Source organism: Dufourea novaeangliae, unplaced genomic scaffold, assembly GCF_001272555.1.
Source record: "Dufourea novaeangliae isolate 0120121106 unplaced genomic scaffold, ASM127255v1 scaffold14, whole genome shotgun sequence".
Lineage (NCBI taxonomy): Eukaryota > Metazoa > Arthropoda > Insecta > Hymenoptera > Halictidae > Dufourea > Dufourea novaeangliae.
This window is the reverse complement of record NW_015373890.1, coordinates 2,838,135-2,860,292: the sequence shown is the minus strand read 5'-3', so window position 1 is coordinate 2,860,292 and position 22,158 is coordinate 2,838,135. Positions and strand designations below refer to the sequence as shown.

The 22,158-nt window shown below is 32.1% G+C and overlaps 4 protein-coding genes across 4 annotated transcripts in view; 3 read left to right on the top strand and 1 right to left on the bottom strand.

Annotated features, from left to right (window-relative positions):
* The window catches only part of LOC107186627 (protein 60A), a 47,153-nt gene extending 45,461 nt beyond the window's left edge, over window positions 1–1,692 (top strand). Inside the window, exons 5-6 of the mRNA XM_015574528.1 lie at window positions 572–648; window positions 1,419–1,692. Of these exons, the coding sequence (XP_015430014.1) occupies window positions 572–648; window positions 1,419–1,679 (338 nt within the window). The 3' untranslated portion in view covers window positions 1,680–1,692. The remainder of the gene's footprint in view (window positions 1–571; window positions 649–1,418) is intronic.
* A 6,251-nt stretch (window positions 1,693–7,943) lies between these two features.
* LOC107187016 (HIG1 domain family member 1C-like) lies at window positions 7,944–9,990 on the top strand. Its single transcript, XM_015575010.1, has 4 exons — window positions 7,944–7,969; window positions 8,041–8,161; window positions 9,487–9,626; window positions 9,803–9,990. The coding sequence occupies exons 3-4, from the start codon at window positions 9,494–9,496 to the stop codon at window positions 9,988–9,990; spliced, it is 321 nt and encodes a 106-aa protein (XP_015430496.1). The 5' UTR covers window positions 7,944–7,969; window positions 8,041–8,161; window positions 9,487–9,493.
* Window positions 9,991–10,768: 778 nt separating this feature from the next.
* On the top strand, window positions 10,769–16,799 carry LOC107186901. The gene is made up of 11 exons (XM_015574867.1): window positions 10,769–10,854; window positions 11,200–11,344; window positions 11,561–11,683; window positions 11,829–12,028; window positions 12,932–13,141; window positions 15,383–15,551; window positions 15,629–15,695; window positions 15,774–15,933; window positions 16,122–16,259; window positions 16,357–16,470; window positions 16,577–16,799. Exons 1-11 carry the CDS (start codon window positions 10,781–10,783, stop codon window positions 16,797–16,799), a joined length of 1,623 nt encoding a protein of 540 aa, XP_015430353.1. The 5' UTR covers window positions 10,769–10,780.
* A 2,926-nt stretch (window positions 16,800–19,725) lies between these two features.
* Window positions 19,726–21,029, bottom strand: LOC107187117 (multifunctional methyltransferase subunit TRM112-like protein). The gene is made up of 3 exons (XM_015575128.1): window positions 20,904–21,029; window positions 20,626–20,739; window positions 19,726–19,908 (listed from the first exon to the last, which is right to left on the bottom strand). Exons 1-3 carry the CDS (start codon window positions 20,979–20,981, stop codon window positions 19,726–19,728), a joined length of 375 nt encoding a protein of 124 aa, XP_015430614.1. The 5' UTR covers window positions 20,982–21,029.
* Between the last annotated feature and the right edge of the window lie 1,129 nt (window positions 21,030–22,158).

Below are 22,158 nucleotides of genomic sequence, written 5' to 3'. Positions count from 1 at the left end.
ATATGACCTCGATGCGTTCATATAGAAAAAAGATACATCAAAAAGTTTGCTTCCTGATATACCATTTAACATTTCTTAATATCATCAACGGTTTCGGAGATATTGTGTGTCAATTTAAATGGGACACCCTGTACATACAGGATGTAACAAAAATGTTGCTGGCCCCTGAAAGGGGTCACTCGTGAGGCGATTTGGAACAAGTTTTTCCTTAGCAGAAATATTATCCCCGGCTTTGTTAACGAGATATTAACGAAAAACTCCGACGAATCAGAGAGTGAGTCTGTCGACCGAACTCTGATTGTTTTGGAGTTTTTCATTAGTATATAACTTAGATAAACATGGTACTGCATTCCATATTTTTAATCTGTGTTGTACGCAACCTTGGAACTAAGATTTATTGCTCGAGTTCTAAACACATGCAAGAACATGTAGAGCATACTGCGTTTCTTTTTAACACAAAACTATTTAATATACAAAAAACATACATAATTCTGAAAAAGTTTACTCAATAGGATAGATTCACGAAGTCTAATGAGATGACAAATATTTATTAACTTTCGTTGTTTTTCAGATCCCGGTGTGCAGTATAACTCAAAAACCTGTAAAATCCAGACGTTGTACGTCAGCTTCAGGGACCTGAAGTGGCAGGTAAGTTGTATCAGGATGCCTAAGAACACGTAACACGTAATAACCTTTCAATTGTACAGCAGTTTAACAAGTTTATTCTGCTACTTAGAATTCCAAGAAAAAAAAAGTTTTAATATACAAAAATAAATGTAAAATGTACTTTTAATCGATGAAGACAATCTAGTACTTGAATAATCGCGTTGGACTGGTTCTATTCAGATTCGAACGATCTATGGTCCAGTATCTATTATAATACAATTTTCAGGAGGCGTAGAATACACCTGCAAATTCTCTCAAACTCTTGCTAACCCGTTCCATTTAAACGTTCCATACGAACCGTTGATTCGCCCAAGGGATTAAAAAATTATAATATTTAAAGTTAATTTTAATCCTCAGACACCACACTGGTGCAGTAATTTGCTTCAGTGAAACATTGTTTCGTATGTACATAACATTCCCGATTCGCACTAGTGTGGTGTTTACGTATATGCTTAGGTCGGGTGTGGTGTTCAAGGATTAATATACAAAATTTATAGTATTCAAAATGTACCACTTGGTATCGGAAATTACTGAACTTTATGTTAAATTAATGTTCGATTTAATATTTATCTCAGTACTTGAAATAAACTTACTAAGTAGTAGGAGACTTTTCTTCTAAACCACTTTTTCCGCTAGCAGAAGCCGAGTTTGTTTGCGAGTGTACAAGTAATTTAGATGGCAGCTAGGTTAGGTGATATACCCTGTATAACGTTCCATGTAAGCACCAGTTATTAATAAACGATGATTTCCAGGACTGGATCATAGCGCCGGATGGGTACGATGCATATTATTGCAGCGGTGAATGCAATTTCCCTCTGAACGCTCATATGAACGCGACCAATCACGCAATCGTCCAAACGTTGGTGCACCTGGTGAACCCAGGTAAGGTGCCGAAACCGTGCTGCGCGCCGACCAAGCTCTCACCGATCTCCGTGCTGTATTTCCTCGACGAAAGCAACGTTATACTGAAGAAGTACAAAAACATGGTCGTCAAGAGCTGCGGTTGTCACTGATCGCTGCCCCCCCCCCCCCGAAGATTAGTTAATGCGTTGGCCCCGCCGACACTCGCACCACGGGATCGAGGTCCTGAACGTTAAAACGACAGAACGCAACGTTGGGACTGATACCATATCGATACTATCCATACCTGATCCATAAATTTCGATCCGGCATCGAGTAATATATCAAAGATATATGTATAGACATCAAAAGGAATCGATACCCCATCGATACTTAGACTAACGTCTCGATACTAGCGATGGCCGATACAATTCGATATATCGGTTCATGCATATCGATATTTTGTATTGCTGTTTTAAGCAATGATACATTGATGTATCTATACTCCACGGCGCGAAATTGCCCTTCAACATGAATGTATAGATCTTTGAAGTATTCTATTGTGTTTAATTACGTGTTTTTTTAAAACCAGTAAAAACAAAAAAACGCAGTGTATATAAAAATATAATGCGTCAACGAGTGTTCTACTTGATTTTATATAATTAAAAAAAATCTTGTTTCTTTTTTTTTATTAATATCGTATCAATATGCATTAATATCGATACTTTCTGTCCGATATTTTGTATGTATCGATACTAAAATAAAGCAATACGTATCGATACAAAGTATCGATACTCTTAAATGTATCAGGCATCGCTAATCAATACCGCGTTTGATACTTCTACGAAAATCTGGTTACTAATTCGATACTTCTACGAAGGTATGAGCGTACGTTTGATACTTAACGAAAGTATCGGTATCAATACCGTACATATAACCGAATTGGGAATTCCTGTATTCATTAGGTACTTGAAAAGATTCGATTTCTATTGTTCATAACATGGATATCTACTCGGTTGCTATAAAATCGATATTGACTGGTATCGATCCAGGAGGCATCGGTGTCAAACATTGATATCGAGTATCCGAGATTTCAATGCCTTTCGATACTGCTCACTGTGTATTTAGGTATTGAATTATTTGATTATTATTAGTATGTATATCGTATCAGTCCCATCGCGAAACTGGATTTCCAAGACGAATCGGCAAATAATCCACCCGTACGGAAATCGATTCAAGAGACAGCAGCAAAAGATCGAGTAACCTTTAACGCTATATCGGACAACCTAGTGTGTGTTCTTACGTTTCCAACTGCGCGATACCATACTTGCCACGACATAGTACTGGCTGGAAACACGGTATTCATTCGCTTGCGCGGCTGCCAGTTTATTATTAGATTACGGAATTAGTTATTGAATCTGGTTGATCTGTATTATCGAATGGTCATTGAATTACTTAATGTTTTGGAACTTTTTGTTCGGCTGTCGACACTAGAGTTGGAAGTTTCCGGATATTCGAACTATTCGAATAATTCAAATAATTTCAAATACGAATCATTTATTCGAATAGTACGAAATATTCGAATAATTCGAATAATTCGAATAGTACGTAGTATTCGAATATTTGAGTCTTCGAATAGTATGAAGTATTCGTATTATTTAAATAGTCAAATAATAGAAGTGATGGAATTTCGGATTGTACCTAATAGGAATTTGAAAGACAAATAATAATTGTAAAGACCAATGTGAAAAGAACTTCACAATAAAGTTTAAAAGAAATATATTATGTTCAGATTCCTATTCAGTACAATAAAAAATTCGGTCGCTTCGAATATTCGAATACCCCGAATAATCCGAATATTTCAAATATTCGAATACCCCAAATAGTCCAATTTTTCCGAAAACTTCAAAAACATTTGTTTAAAATTCAATTTGAGTCAATTTTATAAATTCATATTGGATGTTCTTAGATTCATCATTTGTCTAAACGAAGTCCTGTTTTCGATTTATTTCCATTAAGAAAACCCTTTTTAATTCGTCTCTCATAAAATAAAAAATCATACCAATGTAATTTCAAAATTTCTATCCACTCTAGTGAATAAATTATTTTTTTCTACGTATAATGTGTAATAACCGAAAGAAAAATTATGATTCTGAAACAAAAACGCCGTGGACCACTGCAGTCCTGTACCATGAACCAAACTGAAAAGATCGAGAAAAAAGAAGTACGACTTTCCGAGTTCAACTGTATTAGCAGTTGGTCAATGCATCTGAAAATCGATTTTCGAACGTGATTTTATTACTTGATTCGGCTCGATCGTGCCCGATCTTCGATCCCAGTGTCTGAGTGTCCGGCCATGGCTCACAAGCGTAAAAACGACAAGCTGATCGATGGCGGATCCAAGCATACGCAGAAGAACATCGGTCGTCTGGTGCCAAATTTCGACTAGTAGGATAGTGTAATTTTCGAAACAAGTGCTTCCGTACTAACGATCGTAATAATTTTCGTGCTGGTGACGATGGGAATTCCGATCGATCGATCGTATACATACGTGCAATCCGACGCGTGATTTGTCCGATTTTTCTTTAATGGATACGCTGTAATATATTATATATGTAACAGTCGGAGACAATTATCAATACTCCGGATCGTTTCTATCTATGTTTCTTCTTCTTCTTCTACTTCGACTTCTTTTTTTCTAATCACCTCAGATATCGCATCTAACGTGCAAAACGTTCAGTCGGTTAATACATGTTGTCCAGTGATATTAATTTAATGACTCGAACTTTTGATATTATAGTCTGACGATGAGAAAGAAAGAAGAATATTGTTCTTAAGAATCTCAATCTCTCTCCCTCTCTCTTTCTCTTCTTCTCTCTCCCCAACCCCCTTTCTTCTTTTGTTATTACTTCGGGAAACACTCGAAACTTGTGTTTCCTGAGCGTCAAAGGTATCTATTGTGAAGGTGGGGATTTCTCATCAGTGTCAGACGCGTGCATTTGTATTTGAATTGCTTCTGAATCGGGCGATCGTCAGACGTCATCTAAGAAAATTAAATAGAAAACACATAAATACGCTACCGTTAGGAAAATCTGGGAATCAGTTATGATCAGACCGCGAATATCCGTGGAAATTCATAATTATCACAGTAATATTTCATTAATATTGACGCATAACATATTAGAATGCCGTATTTTTGCTGAAAAAAATTCGTGCAACTAATTACATATTTTTCGTTAAAAGCGTCCAAGTTGATTGTGCTCGGTGACCGATTCCAAACTTTTCAACAACAGCGTAGATCGCAATTTCGTGTGTTTAGTCGCGACTACGCAGGTGTCTGAAGCTGACAGGGAATCCCACCTGAAGCCGTTAGAAAAAAAATGAATAATGTGTTGTAATTAGTCTTATTTATGTTTGTAAGTAAAGCGTCTCCTCGAGTGAACAGGAACAATGTATGTTAATACTCTTAGCAGATTCGTGCATGTACAAGCTGTTTCATAAGGTAGCACGAATCCCGAAAGTGAACGATCCCCACCCCCGCCCCTCCTGTGAAAAATGTGAATCGATTATTGACGGTATGAATAGGATAGCTTCCAAGGAATTAAAATTTGTACGTAAAATATCAAGAGTCAGCTTCAGGTCCATTTAGAAATCTTTCGTACACAAAAACACCGCTTATCCTGCCAAAACAATTAACGGTGTGGGCCAGAATTTACTGCCATCTTGATATTCGCAGCTAATAATGTTGGAAATCTTTAGACCCAGGAAAAATATTTATTGTAAAATACGATATTAGGTGTATGTAAAAGTAATGGCTGCCGAATCGTTTTTTTTTCATTTTATCAACGAAGAATTCAGTTTGTATCCAAAAAATGGCAAAAAAAATTATAGAAAAACAGGTGGAATATTTCGAGTAGCGGACTCTAGAACAATACTTTAATATTACAAACCTTTTGGCTGTATGAACCATATGCGTACTTTGGAGCAATACAAAAGCTGGCAATGCTTTCCGTAAGTTTACAAGTTAAGTTATAAATAATCAATTAGATAAGAAAACAAACAACCCAAAGTCCAGTAGAAACTTGATCGGAATAAAATTTAATATTAAATCTATTTCATCAGTTTCAGAACTGTTAATAACGATTGCCGACGGAAAAATTGTCATTACCACTGCACGTACACCTAGTACAGATTCCTCTCGATAGACAAAAGGGCGAAGGACGATGGAAAGAAAGAACGAATATTGTTAAAATACGATACGTATCTGAATTATTTCGACACGAATACAAAGCGTTTCATAAGAAATAGTGGACTACTTTTCGATGCACCTAATACTTATGAATGGGAGTGTACTTCTACTTTCTATGTAGACAGAGTGTAAAATAAAAGAAAAATATGCGTGCATACGTGTACATAGAAAGTAGAAATTTCGTTGATACCACTTTGTAATGTATTGTCATTGGCCACGCAAAGAGAATTCAGAATGACATCGACGACGCTAGATGCACGGATCAAGTGCCGTGAATCTTGAATTGGACGAAAACGTTACGTGCAATAGAGCGAGAACTTAATGTTAATTAATTAAACATAGTCCGTACACGGCTTTTCTTTAGCCCTGTTTTCTTTTTCTCTCTTAACGTTTGTTTTTCTCTCTGTATAGATCTATATTTTTTACGAGACCGCGGGAGCAAGCGCGGGAGAATTCATAGTCACTTAAATCAACACGTGAGATTAAAGTTTTAAATTATTTTTCGACGCGAAAATCCGAACGTGCCGCGCTACTCTAGAATGATGCGCCAGCGTTATTTGTTTTTTTTATTATTATTATTATTATTATTGTATTTGTAAACAGGCGTTGTTTTTAACGAGCGTTTAACCGTGTGTGTGAATGAGAACAAAGCATAGTTTATTTTAGCCGATGGGTGTGCGTGACTGTTTTGTGTGCAGTGAAGTAAATTGATGAATATATAGTCTGTGGTATCATTAACACAACTTTTGTAATGACAGTGTAAATATATCGTTGTAAATACGTTCTATAATACATACTTATATATTATGTGTACAACACACTTGTGTGCAGATTCCTGTATCACCATATGTACAGCTCTCGATAATGTTTTTTTTTTGTTTTAAACGCGGCATCAAAAATATAGAAATGTTTTATATAGTTCTCCAATTTTATGATTTTTAACTGCGAAGAAATAATTATTATTAAAATTCAACGTTTTTAGACGTAGTAACCGTTAATGTATCATACGGAAACGAGTCAATAAAATTAAATACATTTCTAAATATAGAAAAGAATTGAACAATAATTCTTTATAATAATGTACAATCTAAACGTTCTAATATTGATATTTCTTAATATGGAAAATATAAAATCGGACGAAACCATGGACGAGGTACAGTGGACTCTAACTATATTGCCACTATAAACATATTACCACGCGTGGCGATTCCCCTTCACACGTAGTTTCAAGAACACAATTTCACTCTTCCACCATGGCAATATAGTTGAGTCCACTGTATGTATTTACTTGTTTATAAGTTACAAACATAACATCACAAATGAGATGTAGAATCACAGACAAGGTGTATGAATAGACTTGTGATTCAATGCACTGTAGACATTCGATTCATGCACGATTCGGAGCTGTAGAGGGCTACAGAAATTTCCACGAACTGTACGTGAATCGAGCGTCAATCACCCGCGCGGTTTCCCTACCGATCGTACGTTCACTTGTGCGATGCAGCTTAGACTATATATGTATAGGGGTGACATGGATGTATGCACTTTTTGATCACCTTAACTGTCTCCGTAATTTTTAGAGATATTAAACAAGCTTATTTACGAAAGTTATTTAGTATTGAAACATTTTATTAAAACAAAATGATATATACCGCAGTTTCTCTGATAAAAAATATGCGAGTTAAACGGGATACCGAATGTATTTCATTGCTTTCTTGCTGAACGACAGAGTGTTCCTATGCTACAATAAGATAGCCTGCAATAAACGAGCGCCTACTATATGACGTCATACCTAACCTGTATGCAACATTATTTCAATTGCTTCTTGTTAATAAGTTGTTATTAAGATATTTGACCATTGAATATTATAAAACAGATCAGGAGCAATTTTTTGGTATCATAATATTTGTGTAAAAAGACCATTTACTATCTATTTTGCAGACAACAAATTTTTGCTTTTTCATTTGCGAATATCTCATTAAATATAATAGGTGCGATGGAGCAATTTTAGATTCCGAGGGAACAAATTGGGAGCATTTTATTAAGATAAAAATTGTTAAGAAATACGTACGTATTAATATTCCGCGCCAAGTATTCTTCGGTATTGATTTCCCTTTCCAATTTTGTAAAGCAAAGTACCGGTAGGAGCAGCACTGTTGTATCATTCTGCTTAGTAGGTATAACGGGGAGTTGAGTATGCAGACGGTGGGTACTGTAAGTGTGTATTTGTATATGTGATCAGCTGGTAAAAGTAGCATTCAAGAAGAATATTTTCTGTATAACAGTTACAGTTGCGTCATGATAGTCCCTGTGATAGTCGTAGACGGAAGTTTAAGCAGAGCACATGATATAATTTGATCAGTATTGATAAAACAAGAGTTTTTATATTGTTTAGAAAACACACAGGTAAAGATTCACCAGTTTTTGTTCGTACACTTGTTAAAATATGGAATGAAATATTTATTGTGCATTAGTGCGAATAGAAAAAGTATTAAGAAATAAACAAATGATCATTACTTTTTATAATTGTATGTTGCAGTCTGTATGACCGTTTTTTTCTGTACACTACAAACATAATGCTTTCTTAAAAACAATTTTATCGACAAGTACACCCGCGATATTTCAATCTTAATAGTTTCAGCAAAAACGTGCTGTAGTGATGAATTGTGTTGCAACCTTAAAAATATCAGTAAAAGTGTATTAGACTAATAAAATACGTTGAATTTGTGTAAAAAATAAAATGTTTCATTAATATATTTAGTAGCTGTCAATGGCAATTATACTTGTGCAATGAAATCTTTTTCCTTGTCTTAAAATAGTTTTGAATGTCATTACCGCAACATTGACCAATACATGCGCGAAGTATATTTAAAATCAATAGAAAACTAAAAGAACGGATAATGTGCAATCGAAATTGTGAAATATATGTACATTAACAGTGAAACGTATTTCGTTAAAAAATATTAATGAACATGATGAAATATCTGTGATGTAATAAAAATGTACAAGGTCAATAATCACATACATACAAGTACCTACTTTACTTTTCTTTTAAGGAAAAATGCACTTCAAAATAGAACTTTTAGTTTTATACTTATAAAAATTTTAATATATTAACAAGTATAAAAAGATATAAACAAAAATTTGTTATAAATCATATAATTATATTAAATAGTTATGAGTTATTAAAATTTCCATGCAACAACTTTCTTTGACTAGTTAATTTCCAACTATAGTATCTTTATACTTGTTTTCCATTAGAATTTTTAAATTTGTACACAACTGTACGTTAATATGAAGATGTTGATAAAATATACTGTGAGAAAGTTTTTATCTTGTTTACTCATATTTTAATAGAAGATTATTTTTCATAACAAATGTAGAAATATGCACATACTATTTTATATTGAAACTAAGCAAACTAAAAGTTTTTAAACAGAAATGTTTAATTAACAAATATAAAATATTAAACTCCAATTTATTTTTTCTCATACAGAATTTATTTTGTTCAAAATATATTAAAAATTTCATTAATCCATTGCTGAAGATTTTATTTTATTATAGTTGAAGCATTTGTACATGTTATAAATATATTAAATTATAACTATGTAAAACCAGTTAGTTTTATGTTTTGTATTTGTCTCGATTATACAAATTATATATTGTTACATCTTTTCACTTAAACTTAAAAGAACAAATAAATCTTGTAACTTGTTAATTATATTCTCTAGATAAACAATGAATACTTCATGGAAAAATTCAAAGGAAATAGATATCCCAGAAGAGGCTCTTAAACAAACATTAGAAGATAATGTATCAATGTCAGATGTACTTTATGCGAAAGCAAAGAAATCACCTTTTCTTGTAGCAGGTACAAATTTACTAAACTTGTATGGTTATAAGTTTTTACTTTTCTCACATTTTTTTATACAAGGAATAACGAACAATAACATTCTTAAGTGTGAAAAATATGAACTATCCAAATATATTACAGTGAATTGTATCAATATGTCAGAAACATTTTTTTAATTGTAATGTTCTTTATAGGAATGGTAGGTTTCGTGGCTGTAGGTGGAATAGGTGCCTATAAGTGGAGAACAAGAACAATACCAGTATCATTATTCCTGATACAACTTCGAGTTGCTGCTCAGGGTACAGTTGTAGGTTGTTTAACTATAGGAATGTTACATCAGATGTATAAAGGATATCAACAGATGCAAGAGAAGAAAGAATAGAAAAATATGATATTGAAAATGTAAATTAAAAAAGTAGCTTAAAGCTAGTTATTTATTTTGTTATAAAAAATGTGTCAAGTATTATGTATGTTCTTAGGCTTGAAAAATGGAATCTCTATCAAAGTATATGATAGGGAACCAAAATGAATAATGTTATTTAAATGAATATAACAATGTTCTCATATTTTCCGAAATGTATATTTCATTAAACAATATCTTGATTGTGACATTTTTTATCCTGATAACAAGATATAAAGCATGGTAGTATGTATATTACTATTTATTTACATAAGGAATAACTATAGTATTATTAAATGCATTGCTAAAATTTATTTAAAATATATTTATGTAAAAAACAATTAACACTATCATTAGTTTTGAGTATATGTATCTATATTTTTTGGAAATGTTGAATAAGCTATAAATAAAAGAATAATTTCAGGAAAAAGGAAAAAATATTTAAGTCCAATTAAATTATTTGAAATATATACATACCTGGATTTTTCAATTATAGAAATACTATATTAAATATATTTTGCGTATAAACATTCAACATAGATCTTTTCGAATTAATCGTTTGTAAAATAAAAAACAAAGTACATAGTTTCATTAATAATGAACATCATGCGAAGTTTTTACACATATCAAGTAATTCAGCGAAAAAATTTGTCACGAAAATAAGACAAATATTACGAAATACGTGTAAACGCGCATTATTAAATTTTACCATAGCCAGTAAATTGTGGCATTAGCTCGGCGAATCATTTGCGACTTATCAAAATACGCAAAGATGGCTGAAGAAAGTGACAGGAGTCAATTGCCACCCGGCTGGGAATGTAGATACGATATCAGAAGTGGACGTCCGTATGTAAATTTTTACAAAAATTACTTCTATTTCGTTAATTAAACTGATAGTAAAAGAATGTTCGCAATAAAGTTATTTCTATACTGTAAGTGAGTACTTTCGTTACGCAATGATAGCTTACATTGTCGCTTCATTTAGTGATGCATAAAAATTAAATGAAATAATAACGGTGAATGAAATTATTATTTTCTCAATGAGTTTGTCATCCGTTTGTTAATACTAATTCTATAGAAATCATTATAAAAAAAACTTCATACTTAAGTAACGGAGTTTTAAGTAAATGAATAAACATCGTTACATTTGTCAGTGAATTTTATACATCAATTCGATTACACGTTTTTCAGATATTTTATAAATCATTTTAATCGAACGACAACATGGGAAGATCCAAGAGTAAGATATTGGCAGTATTCTCAGTATATACAATCACAAAATTCAATGGCACTGAGTTCTGCTACAACCATAGCTTCCCAAGATATACCTATGCAGGTCAGTAGAAAATTCCTGCTACACGTTACTTTATCGTGTGAAATTATCATTCAATTAACACACCCACTTTCAATTATAACCAATATTTGGATGTTACCACGTCTCGTACACATGCACGTATTTTAAATCTAACTAATTGCACCCCCAATATATGTGTTTTTATCATATGCACATGCCGCATTTGGATAAAATATAAAATATGGTACTAAATAATAGACTGGAGGAAATGGAGGTGGTGGACATATAGGTTATGCAGGAGCTCACAGAGCTCCGCAAATCTATCCAACACCGTCTCCTTATCTTAATCCACAACTAGCATTTTTACCTCCTAGCTTACAGGTAGGTAACTCAATCAAAGATCAGTGTTGATATATGAACATATGGTGTAATAAAGTCTCGATTGATATTGTTGATCCTATGTTGTTAATCAATAATATCAGTAATTAATGAAAAAATTAATAACTGGAAAATTTAATCTATGTAGGAACTGAAAACTCCATTATCATTGAAATCAGTTACTGCAATAACAAACAGATTTGGAGACGTGACGTTAGGATCACCAGTACCAATAAAGAACATGGAGACGAGTTTAACGCAGAATTCGGACACTGAGCTACAGGTTGCAAAAATCAATGCCATGTTTCCAACAGTTTCTGATACCCACATTCGACTTCTCTTAAAAAAGTAAGTTTTACGAATTTTTTAGCATATCTATTTAAATCTTTCTTGACATCATATATAATTATTATAAAAGGTTTAATTTATGCCATACCTTTGATTCATGTCAAGTTTTATACTCTTATGTCCAGACCGTACTAATGCTCAAAACTCAGCTTTTTCATGTATTCAGTTCTACTTTTATGCTGCTTATATAGGACGGTCCACTAGAATCATACCACCTTAATATCTTTTGTTGTATTGATATTATAGAACTGTATGTTAGCAATAAATCAATGGTTGCAAGTGGCAAACACGACACGACAAAAAATTTTGTTTCACTATCATTCTCTTTGATGATACCAATATGAATACTGTTTTTTTTTAACAGAATGATATATTTATTCCTAATGTAACAATAGTTAGGTACATTCATATTTATATCTGTAATTTATTGAAATATTATAGTTTACGCTCTCGATATAATTTGGATATAGTTTGCCGCTAAGGTCAAACGTATGTTGTGACCGGCGAACTGTGTCCAAATTATATCGAGAACGTAAGTTGTAATATTTCAATAAATTACAGAAATAAATATGAATTTACCTTAGATCATTAAATTCACTTTGTTCCTAACTACCGTTACATTGGGAAAAAGTATATTATTCCATTAAAAAGACAATAGCATTGATATCGACATCAAAGAAAATCTTCGTAAAAAAAATGTTCTGCTACGTCGTGTTTACCCCTTATAACCATTGATTTTTCGCTAACATATATTTTTATAACATTGGTATAACAGAAGATATTAAGGTAACTAACAGGCTAAAAGCATTTAGTGGACCACCCTGTATATCATTTCTTTTTTTATCAATAAGTTTCAAAAACACTGCCAGGCACAGTGCTAAGGTGGTAGCTGATGTCTTTCAGATACCATAACAGAGCAGCTTTGGTTGTCAGCGCTCTTCAAGTGGAAAAGAATCCCCTTTGCGCTCCAGGACCATGCACACCTGTGGGAGTGCATTCAAACTATGCAATACCAAGATGGAGATTACCGACTCACACTATACATGCAGCTCTAACATTGAGTCCGCCTCGGGGGGCTCGGACAGCCCCTAACTCCCCAAAAATGAAACTTAGGTTTTTCCCATTCTTTCAATTTCAGTTTCACCTGATACGGATGCTAGATGTTGATATTGTATTTTGTGATAGTCACGAAGAAATGTATCGGATACAAAATGAAGCATTTGTTCATTTTAAGTGTCTGATATATTTTCTACACATATATTACATTCCGTACTGTGTAGTTATAGCATGTATTAATACACATTGCAGATCACTTGTATAATTAAACATTTCTTGTATAATTCATATTAAAAAACTAGAAATTTTATACAAGTACTGTAATGTGTTAAAATGTTATATACATTAATATACAGGTTGCCCCACCCAAGGTCGAACACCTAAATATATCTACTTTATTTTTAATGATATGAAAAATGTTTCAAACACAGTTTGAATGTTTTCAAAAGGAGAGTATCGTACATGGAACATTTTTTTTCGAATTTTTTTGGGTCGCCACTATTTTTTTGCCAGACAGCACGTACTGCTTTTTTATTGCATCATATAGCACGTCTTAGGATTCATTAAAGTATGTCTATCTTATGACCTTGAAGTGAACTTGAACATTAAAAAAATAATGAACTTCTGAAGTAATGTTAGGATGGTATGTGAACTTATTTTCTATGTTACAAATGCTCAGAGTGATGTCCATTGGTGGCAATATACTGTCTAAATTATGGAACTAAAACGATAAATTATGGATTCTGATACTGTTTCTATTCTCTGACGTGCGTGATAGCCGCACAAGTTGTAATTATTCGATTCTTCATGTTTTCCGGAGTTGGTGGTGCTGGTGGTAAACGTTTTTCTTAATTATTTTTTCAATGTTCAAGTGCACCCGAAAGTCATAAGTTCAACATATTTGAATGCACCTTAATACGTGGTACATGATGCAATAAGAAACCATGCTGTCTGGCGAAAAAATAGCGGCGACCTAAAAGTCTAAGCGTAAAAGAAAATGTTCCATGTACAATATGCCCTTTCTGAAAACATTCAAACTGTGTTGGAAACATTTCTCATATCATTAAAAATAAAGAGGATATTTAGGTATTTAATCTTAGGTAGAACACCCTGTATATAAACTGTCCATCTAATAAAGAGAATGCAGAATTTCGTAGTGCAATTGACTTAATTGAAGTAAATTGACTTAGCACACTTGTAAGAATTCGAATCATACGTACTTAGCAGATCTATATTAATTAGTTTCATGAGTGTAGCCAGGTTATCAGTCAGGGGGAGGTAATGTAATTGTTTTCCTCCGGAAAGGGGCGGGGGGGCAAGTTCAGTTTTTTCCTTCAAAAGTAGTGCAAAACCTACTTTTTTCCGTCCAGGGCGAGTGCCCGCCCCCCTGGCTACATCCATGATTAGTTTTGAAAAAAAAATGATACTCTCAAATAGGTCGGTTAAACTTTGTTTATGTTTCTTATTTCTTTTGCTGTTCTTTCATTTTCTACATATTATTTTTATTTCATTTTATTTTTTATACACACTATGTGTCATTTAGAACTCGTTTTTCATTTCAGTTTCTTCCTGGTTTACAACACATATTGGATAGTGTAAGATTTACACAGATCATAGATAGGTTGGTTTCAGTTTTATACCGTCAGTGTATTTTATGTTCAATTTTTAATGGCAAATTGAAGCTTATGTTTTTTATTAATATATTACCCGTTTGTTGTTATAAGAAACTTCACACTAATAAATGAGTTTCTCAGAATATACATAGTTAGGTTTGTATACAAATTTCTTTTTAATAATTTCGAATAAATTTTCAAATATTCAAGCGTTATTTATCTATTACAATTTTTTATCAAGTTTTAACATGTGAAAATGTATTATGCATGTAGTAGAAAACTCATTTATTTAAATTGAAATGTGGTCTAAGCATGGCAGTATGTGCATGTGTATTATGATCTAAAATACTTATATGTATTTCGGTGCAGTTGAAGAATATCAATGTCCTAATATATTTTGTTCATTTTAGTACATTTCAGTTAGTTGTAGTAAATACATAAGTGACCTTATCGGTATTGAATTGCCAAAGTATTAATCACATGTGCATACCGTATGAAATATTATTATTAGTATTTTATGTAATGTTTGTTTCAACGATTGTTGATACATCTGTTTTGATCTATTTAATGAATAAATTACCAATTGCGTAATATTTTATCTTGTATTGTAGATTGTGTATTGTACTTGTTCATGATGGAAGATCAAATAATTGTAGTATTTAATACATTCAAAATATATCTACAGGTACCTGAAAAATGTATTTCCTAAAGTGGAAGAGACTATGTTGCTGGATATTTTGGAACAGAGTGATAATAATGTACAAAAAGCATCAGAAAAGCTAATTGATTTAGGGTATGAAAAACGAAATCCGACAGCCCCTAATTCGTTGGCAAAAAAGAGAGAAGAGCAACAAGTAATATATTAAAACTTTTATCTGTTTTAAGAAATTATTATAGTAATTTTTATCAACTTCGAATTGGATGTTTATAGGCAAAGATTGAACAAGCGGCTCCTACTCCTCCACCACGTATGAAAAGCTTAGAAGAGAAAAATAAAAGTGAGTAGCTATTTTTAAACTGTTTTTTTTTTAAATACCAACGTTAATGTTTTCATTAATTCGAATTGGAAATTTTAGTGAAAGCACGTTTAATGGAAAAGTATAAATCCGTACCAGAAAGAGTAATAGCACTTGCTATGGATAGTGTTGATTACGACGAGGAAAGAGCCATACATATATTGGATATTATGGTCACAGAAGAAGCTTCAAGACCCTTATTTATGTCTAGCAGTGAAAGGTAAATTAAAACTTTATAAATAGTTTTTGTTTCTGCAATTATCCATTAAAACATTATGTAATTTATAACTATCAAATTTACCAATATGAACTAACACTGTTTTCGAAAGATATTTTTCTAAATCTTTCGATTATCTTTGTATGTCGTACAAATTTAACCAGTTTTACATTAAGTATACAAATTTGCAGTAGTAGAAGTGATGAAAAGAAGAACAGTCCGCCAGTAACTGAAGCCGTAAAATTAACTGCATCACCAATTAAGAAAGTAGTTAAAGATCCAGAAACAGAAAAATCTAAACGATCTAAAAATAAAATAGAAATTCCAAAGTAAGGCATATTGTAATTGACATATCATATTAAAACAATATTTTTGTGTATTAAGTAAGTGAAGCTAAAGGCAGTGATATGCAATTAAATTTTGTAGAGTCTCTCGAGGAACCAGTACCACAGAAGACAATGAATACAAGTCTCCAAATCTAACAAAACCTATTGGACCAAATCCTGATTTATCAAAGGGAGCTAATAATGATTTGCTTCTGTAAGTTAAATTTTGTCTCTGCCATTTTCTCTAGTTTTGTTTCATATAGGTATATATTAGAAACAATTAAAATAATCTAAATATTGTTTTCATTGTAATTTTTTAGTCCTGACTATGCACCATGGTCAGGGCCAGATCCAAATTTGTTGACAAGTGGAACATTTACCAAATCAATAGCACATGGACATAATTTGAGTTTGGTTTCTGGGAGTCGTTATGTTGCCAAAGGTCCTAATCCAGAAATGAGGAAGGGCCCGCTGGGAGGATTAAGTCAAGGTTCTATTTACTCTCAAAGGAATGCGATGAATACTGAATGTCGTGGTAAATGAAACGTGTGCAACTGTTTTTTCCCTAATTTCTCTGTTCGTTAAAGAAAAATGGATTGTTATGTTTCACTTTCATTTCGATTATGTTTTTATGCATTATTTATTCGACGTTTCTATATGAATTTGGATGCCATTTTACGAATATAAAAGACAGTTGATTATCCTTAATGAATTGAAATATTAGTTTGTTACTTTTTCATATGTCGTGTAAGAAATTTGTTTTCATGAACAATATTACTTTAGACAAATAATCATAGATTTTACAGTTTACTCGTTGCTCAGATACTTATTAAAGTTATATTGAATAGTACTTGTTATGTCCATTTTGTTATCAGTTAATAAACATTTATCTTTTATTGTACTTTTATGTTTGCTATAAAACGGTTACTTTAGTTATATTTAGTGCAGAGAAGAGATATTTGGTAAAGTAGTAGATAAATTACTAATTACAACAAAATGTGCAAAGAAGTGTTCAAATTTACTTATTTGTACCCACATTATCATACTCTACCATATGTTATCAATTTGAGGGTATCTTAATGCTTCCATTTGACATATCTCGTGATCGTTAATTGTACATAAATATGTCCAAATTTCTACACGTTCATGAATAATTTAAAAGACTTTTGACCTTCATTGAATTTTTCTGTATATCGTATTTGAATACAGAATTGTCGATAAACTTCTTTGCAAATACGAATCAAATTTCTAATTGTTTTAATCCAACGTAACATAATGATAGGTGTAATAGTAGTAGTACTTATTCTGTATCAGTATTAATACGAATTTTAGTATCTGTGGTACAGTGTATTCGTTTCTTAAATTATATGAAAACTTACACAATTGCCCTGTCTTAAGGGAGTAAAGTGTTGAAATATACAGTCGATTACAGAACTAAAAATGTACTTTGACGTACATGGACATTTACGTTCGAACATGTTTCATGTGTCAACGTGTTTAATGTTACTTATATCGTATGCATTCAATCATTTGGTATGCCTTTGCTGAAATGTTCATTTCTCTAACTATGCATTTACGAGACATGACATTGAATTACATATTTAAATAATATGTGAATGTTTATAACAATCCAAATGTTTTTATAATTTATATTTCAGCACTGATGAAATCCTTAAGATTCCGATAGTCAATTTCCTTTAAAGATTATTGGATTTATAATTAGTAGTATATACTTAGATTCCATTATATACAGTATTATTAAATATTTGAAGAAAATGTAGGTGTAAAAAGATATTTGATTAGTGCAAAAGACATTTGAGGAACTATTAATTTTTATAAACTGTACGAATTTTCAATTGTACTAATTAGAAACGATACGAATATAAATTTGCATATCCATAATGCAAACTCCCAGTCGATTATTGCATAAAATGTAGGCCATAAACCAGAATAGGGTGTCTAATAATGAACTAAACGAGGAAAAATTTTAATATTTATATGTGCTATAGTTAAATCAATGTACAGAAGTATTTTCATAGCTTAAACCAGAATAATCCTGCCTTTGACAAAACCTAATATGTGAATAAAAATTAATAACAGATGGGCTGTGGCTGAAACATTAGTTGAGAGCTATTTTTATAGCTTTTTGACTCTTAAAAACTAGCAGGAATAAAAATGATCTATTTTGACTATATTTTGAGTATTGCCTGGTATTACACACAAAAGGTTCATAATAAATGAAATAAATGAATACTTCGATTAGATTGTCACTGTAATTTGATATTCCAATGTAAAGGATTCTCTTACATGCAACTATTTAGATATACAATGGTTTGAAGTTCGTCTATGGGATGTATTGCTATGGAGTGACTAACAGTCAATATGTAAATTGCCAAATTCGTTTCTATCGAAACTCTTCCATCCAGTCCTTTTTCAGAATACTATTTTACAATGGTATAACACGAAGAAAAATTTTTGTCACAATTCTTTCCATATTACATAAAAATGACTTAGATATTATACAAGATTGTGTGCAATAGATGTTCGTTACATTGTGCTGTCATTAAACTAATAAATGTATTTTACCAATGAAATTAGTTGATCCAAAATATGAATTTTCTGTTATGTTAGTGATATAAGATATTCACTGTATATTCAAATCGTAATGTTAAGTATTAACGAACGGTGTCACCCTACTTCATAATTAAGATTTCATGTTCCAAGCAATTTCTCTTACATACATATTATTTTATTTACAGAAATAGAACTATTTTTAACAAATTTTATGCAATACGAATGTATGAAAGGAAATCTATATATTTAGATATTTTAAGAATTAGTCTTTGTTTCATATGATAGCTATAATGTCGTCAAAAATTGTATTTACCCTGGTTTTAGGGCAAATTTTTAGGTACAAAGAATTGTAACAAATTCCTTATAATGTTCCGAAGTCCTCAAATTAAATGATTATTATACTTGAAGATAAATCAGAACAATCCACAATTAGCAGTATAAACATAATGTAAATGCAGATAGTATATACTGAATATCACAGTAATACAAAACTTGTATTTCATTGTATTTACACATATCTGTACAATAAAAACATCCATAACCATTCTTCTTGTGCAATAATTTATTAATGGAGTTCTATAGATATAGTATGCGATTCTTTACAGATATTATGCAATACATACTATGTGATTCTATAAAGTGTTAGACAGTAATATATAAATGTACAATTGTTAAGTAATCTGTAATATAAAAAAAGAAAATGTAGTCTAATCAATTTAATATACATACTTAATATTTTTTTGTCATTATGTATACTTAAATGATATTTATTTTCTATTTATACTAGATGACAACAGAAGTATCGAGTATAAACAAAATTCTTATATACATTCAAACGTCCGTTAATTTAGGAAAAACAATGTATGTTAGCATTTATCATCTTTTCTTATAATGCTTAAACTTCGTCTTCGTTTAAAAGCATATTTGGTATACCATCATTAATAGGAAATTTTCTACCAGATTCTGGGCATAACAGATCTCCATTAATAACTTCAACTTCGAGTAATACGTGATGAACTTTCTTCAGAAATTCTTCATTCGTCTCAATGTCTGTAGAACGGTGCTGTAACAAATTCGAACAGATATATATATATATATATATATATAAATTTCAACCTTCATCACTTGAATTCACACTACAGTACTATTCAGATAAAAAGAAATTTGTTTTAAACTTAATAGCTGTCTTTACAATTCATTCAATAAACATTTATAGAACAAGTTTTTCCTCATCTTAAGTTTTTCTTTACATTTTTTAAACCATTTTGAGTGCTAAACAGCAAGATCACACTGCTCACTTTTCATTTTGAAAAGTGTTAGCACATCAAGGTAGCAAGCTCATCAGATGATATGCGCTTGGAACCCACTGCAGTGTGAAAAAGGAACATAATACAAACACTTGTAGCAGTCAAATGGTTAAATAATGTCATAAAGTATACATAACATTTATCTTTCAGAGATTATAATGAACTGTTCAATCTACATTACAAATATTCATTATTTTCGAAATTGCATATATTATTAACAACATATTTTTCACTAAAACTGTTATATGTTTATATTAAATGTTTTCCATTTAGGATTTCTTTCTATACTACTGTATTCAATATGATAAAGGTAAAAAAAATTCGACTTGCTCATTTCAAACACAATTTCTAAATTTATTTAATCGATTACTATTCTTTTAAAGTGTTCTATATATCAACAATTATGACAATAGTATGTATATGGAATTTTTAAATTATGTTAATAAAATATTTAAGGATTATTTGTTTTCTTATAAAATTTAGTATAACAAGGAACTTACACTCTCCGCGGCTTTCCACAGTGTGGCCCAATCGAGTTTTGGGATTATTCTTGCAATAAATTCTGAATTAAAATCCACTTCTGACACTTTAATATCTTTCGCCTAAAAATTCACGTAGATACATTTCTTTCATTCATGTTAATCTTACTGAAATCTAAACGTTATAGTTTACAATCGCTTCAATATAATGATCACGTTTTTCGTAAAATTCTTATTTAATTCGTATGACAATTAACCTCTAAATGAGGAAAACATTTGGAACTTACAACAATTCCTAAAGGATATCCGACCGTTACGCCTTTCAGGCATTTTGAAGTCAGCATATTATGCGTTAGAAGTTTCATTTTTTTATTCAATAAATTATCTTCTTGGATGCACAGTTGCGAAAAGAAAATCGTGTTATTCTTTCGTCAACGTTTAGCGTTATAAGGGTTATAAGTAGTTCATCGCACGCCAGTTTCGTCGCCGGCGTTTAAGTACAGGTTTATGCGCGCCACGAGCCCTCTCCGAGCTTCTAATGTAACTCAATCTGAATACACGGAATACACTTCAATCACAGACGAGATATAATAATAGACCTAACATGCAATGTAATTTTCTGTCCCATGCTTCGAGGGCGTCAGAAGCCCCCTTTCCATTTTAGTGTCAATACCCGACGTGACCGATAAAGCATGGATTCTGAGTATTATTAGCACAAATGAAGTGTTGTATATTCCATTCATATTACGTATATGTATATGATTTGACGGGAATAGTATATATTTTTTCACTTAACTACAAAACAATTTATTCTAATGCATCGTTAATGGACATTTTATTAATGTTACTTTTTACATGTTCTTGTTTTATTCGTTTTTATATCTTGCCTTAAATTTGTATATTTGTAACAGATAAATTCAGAATAGATGTAGCTTCATAAATAGTCTATCGAATCTACCTTTTGGTCGGTGGCTTACAATTTGTAAGCCAAATTTTTTTGAATGCCTTACCGTAATGAGCTATCTCGCAGCTTCCGGGAATCGGGCGACGTCACGGCGTGCGAGCGAGAGCGGTAGAGCGAGCTGCAGTATCCGTGCTCTCCGTCGGTATTGACGCGTGCCGAGGAATTCGGTGATTTATGGGGGGAAGTGTGCGAGCGAGAGAGTACGGTAGACCGTGCCTCGGTATCGGTGCTCTCCGTCGATCCAACGCGCTAGTGACGTTGCGGTCGTCAAGGAAGGTTGTTCAAGCCGGCAAAAACAATTCAACAGGAACAAACCTGCGTACGCCCAATACATAACGGCGTCAGCTTCCTCACTTTCTCGTGAACCGTCGCGAAGGGTGGTCGCGCGTCTCGTACTCGTCCTTTCTCTTGATACTAACCCATTTGTTTGTTGCAGGCATTCGACAACCATCAATTTATTTACTGTGCATATTATAAATTTATTTACTGTGCATATTGTTGTGTCCCCTCTCTTGTTACTAATCCCTTGTATGTTACAGATGTTCGAGAACCATTGGCTTCGATATTTATCTTCTTAT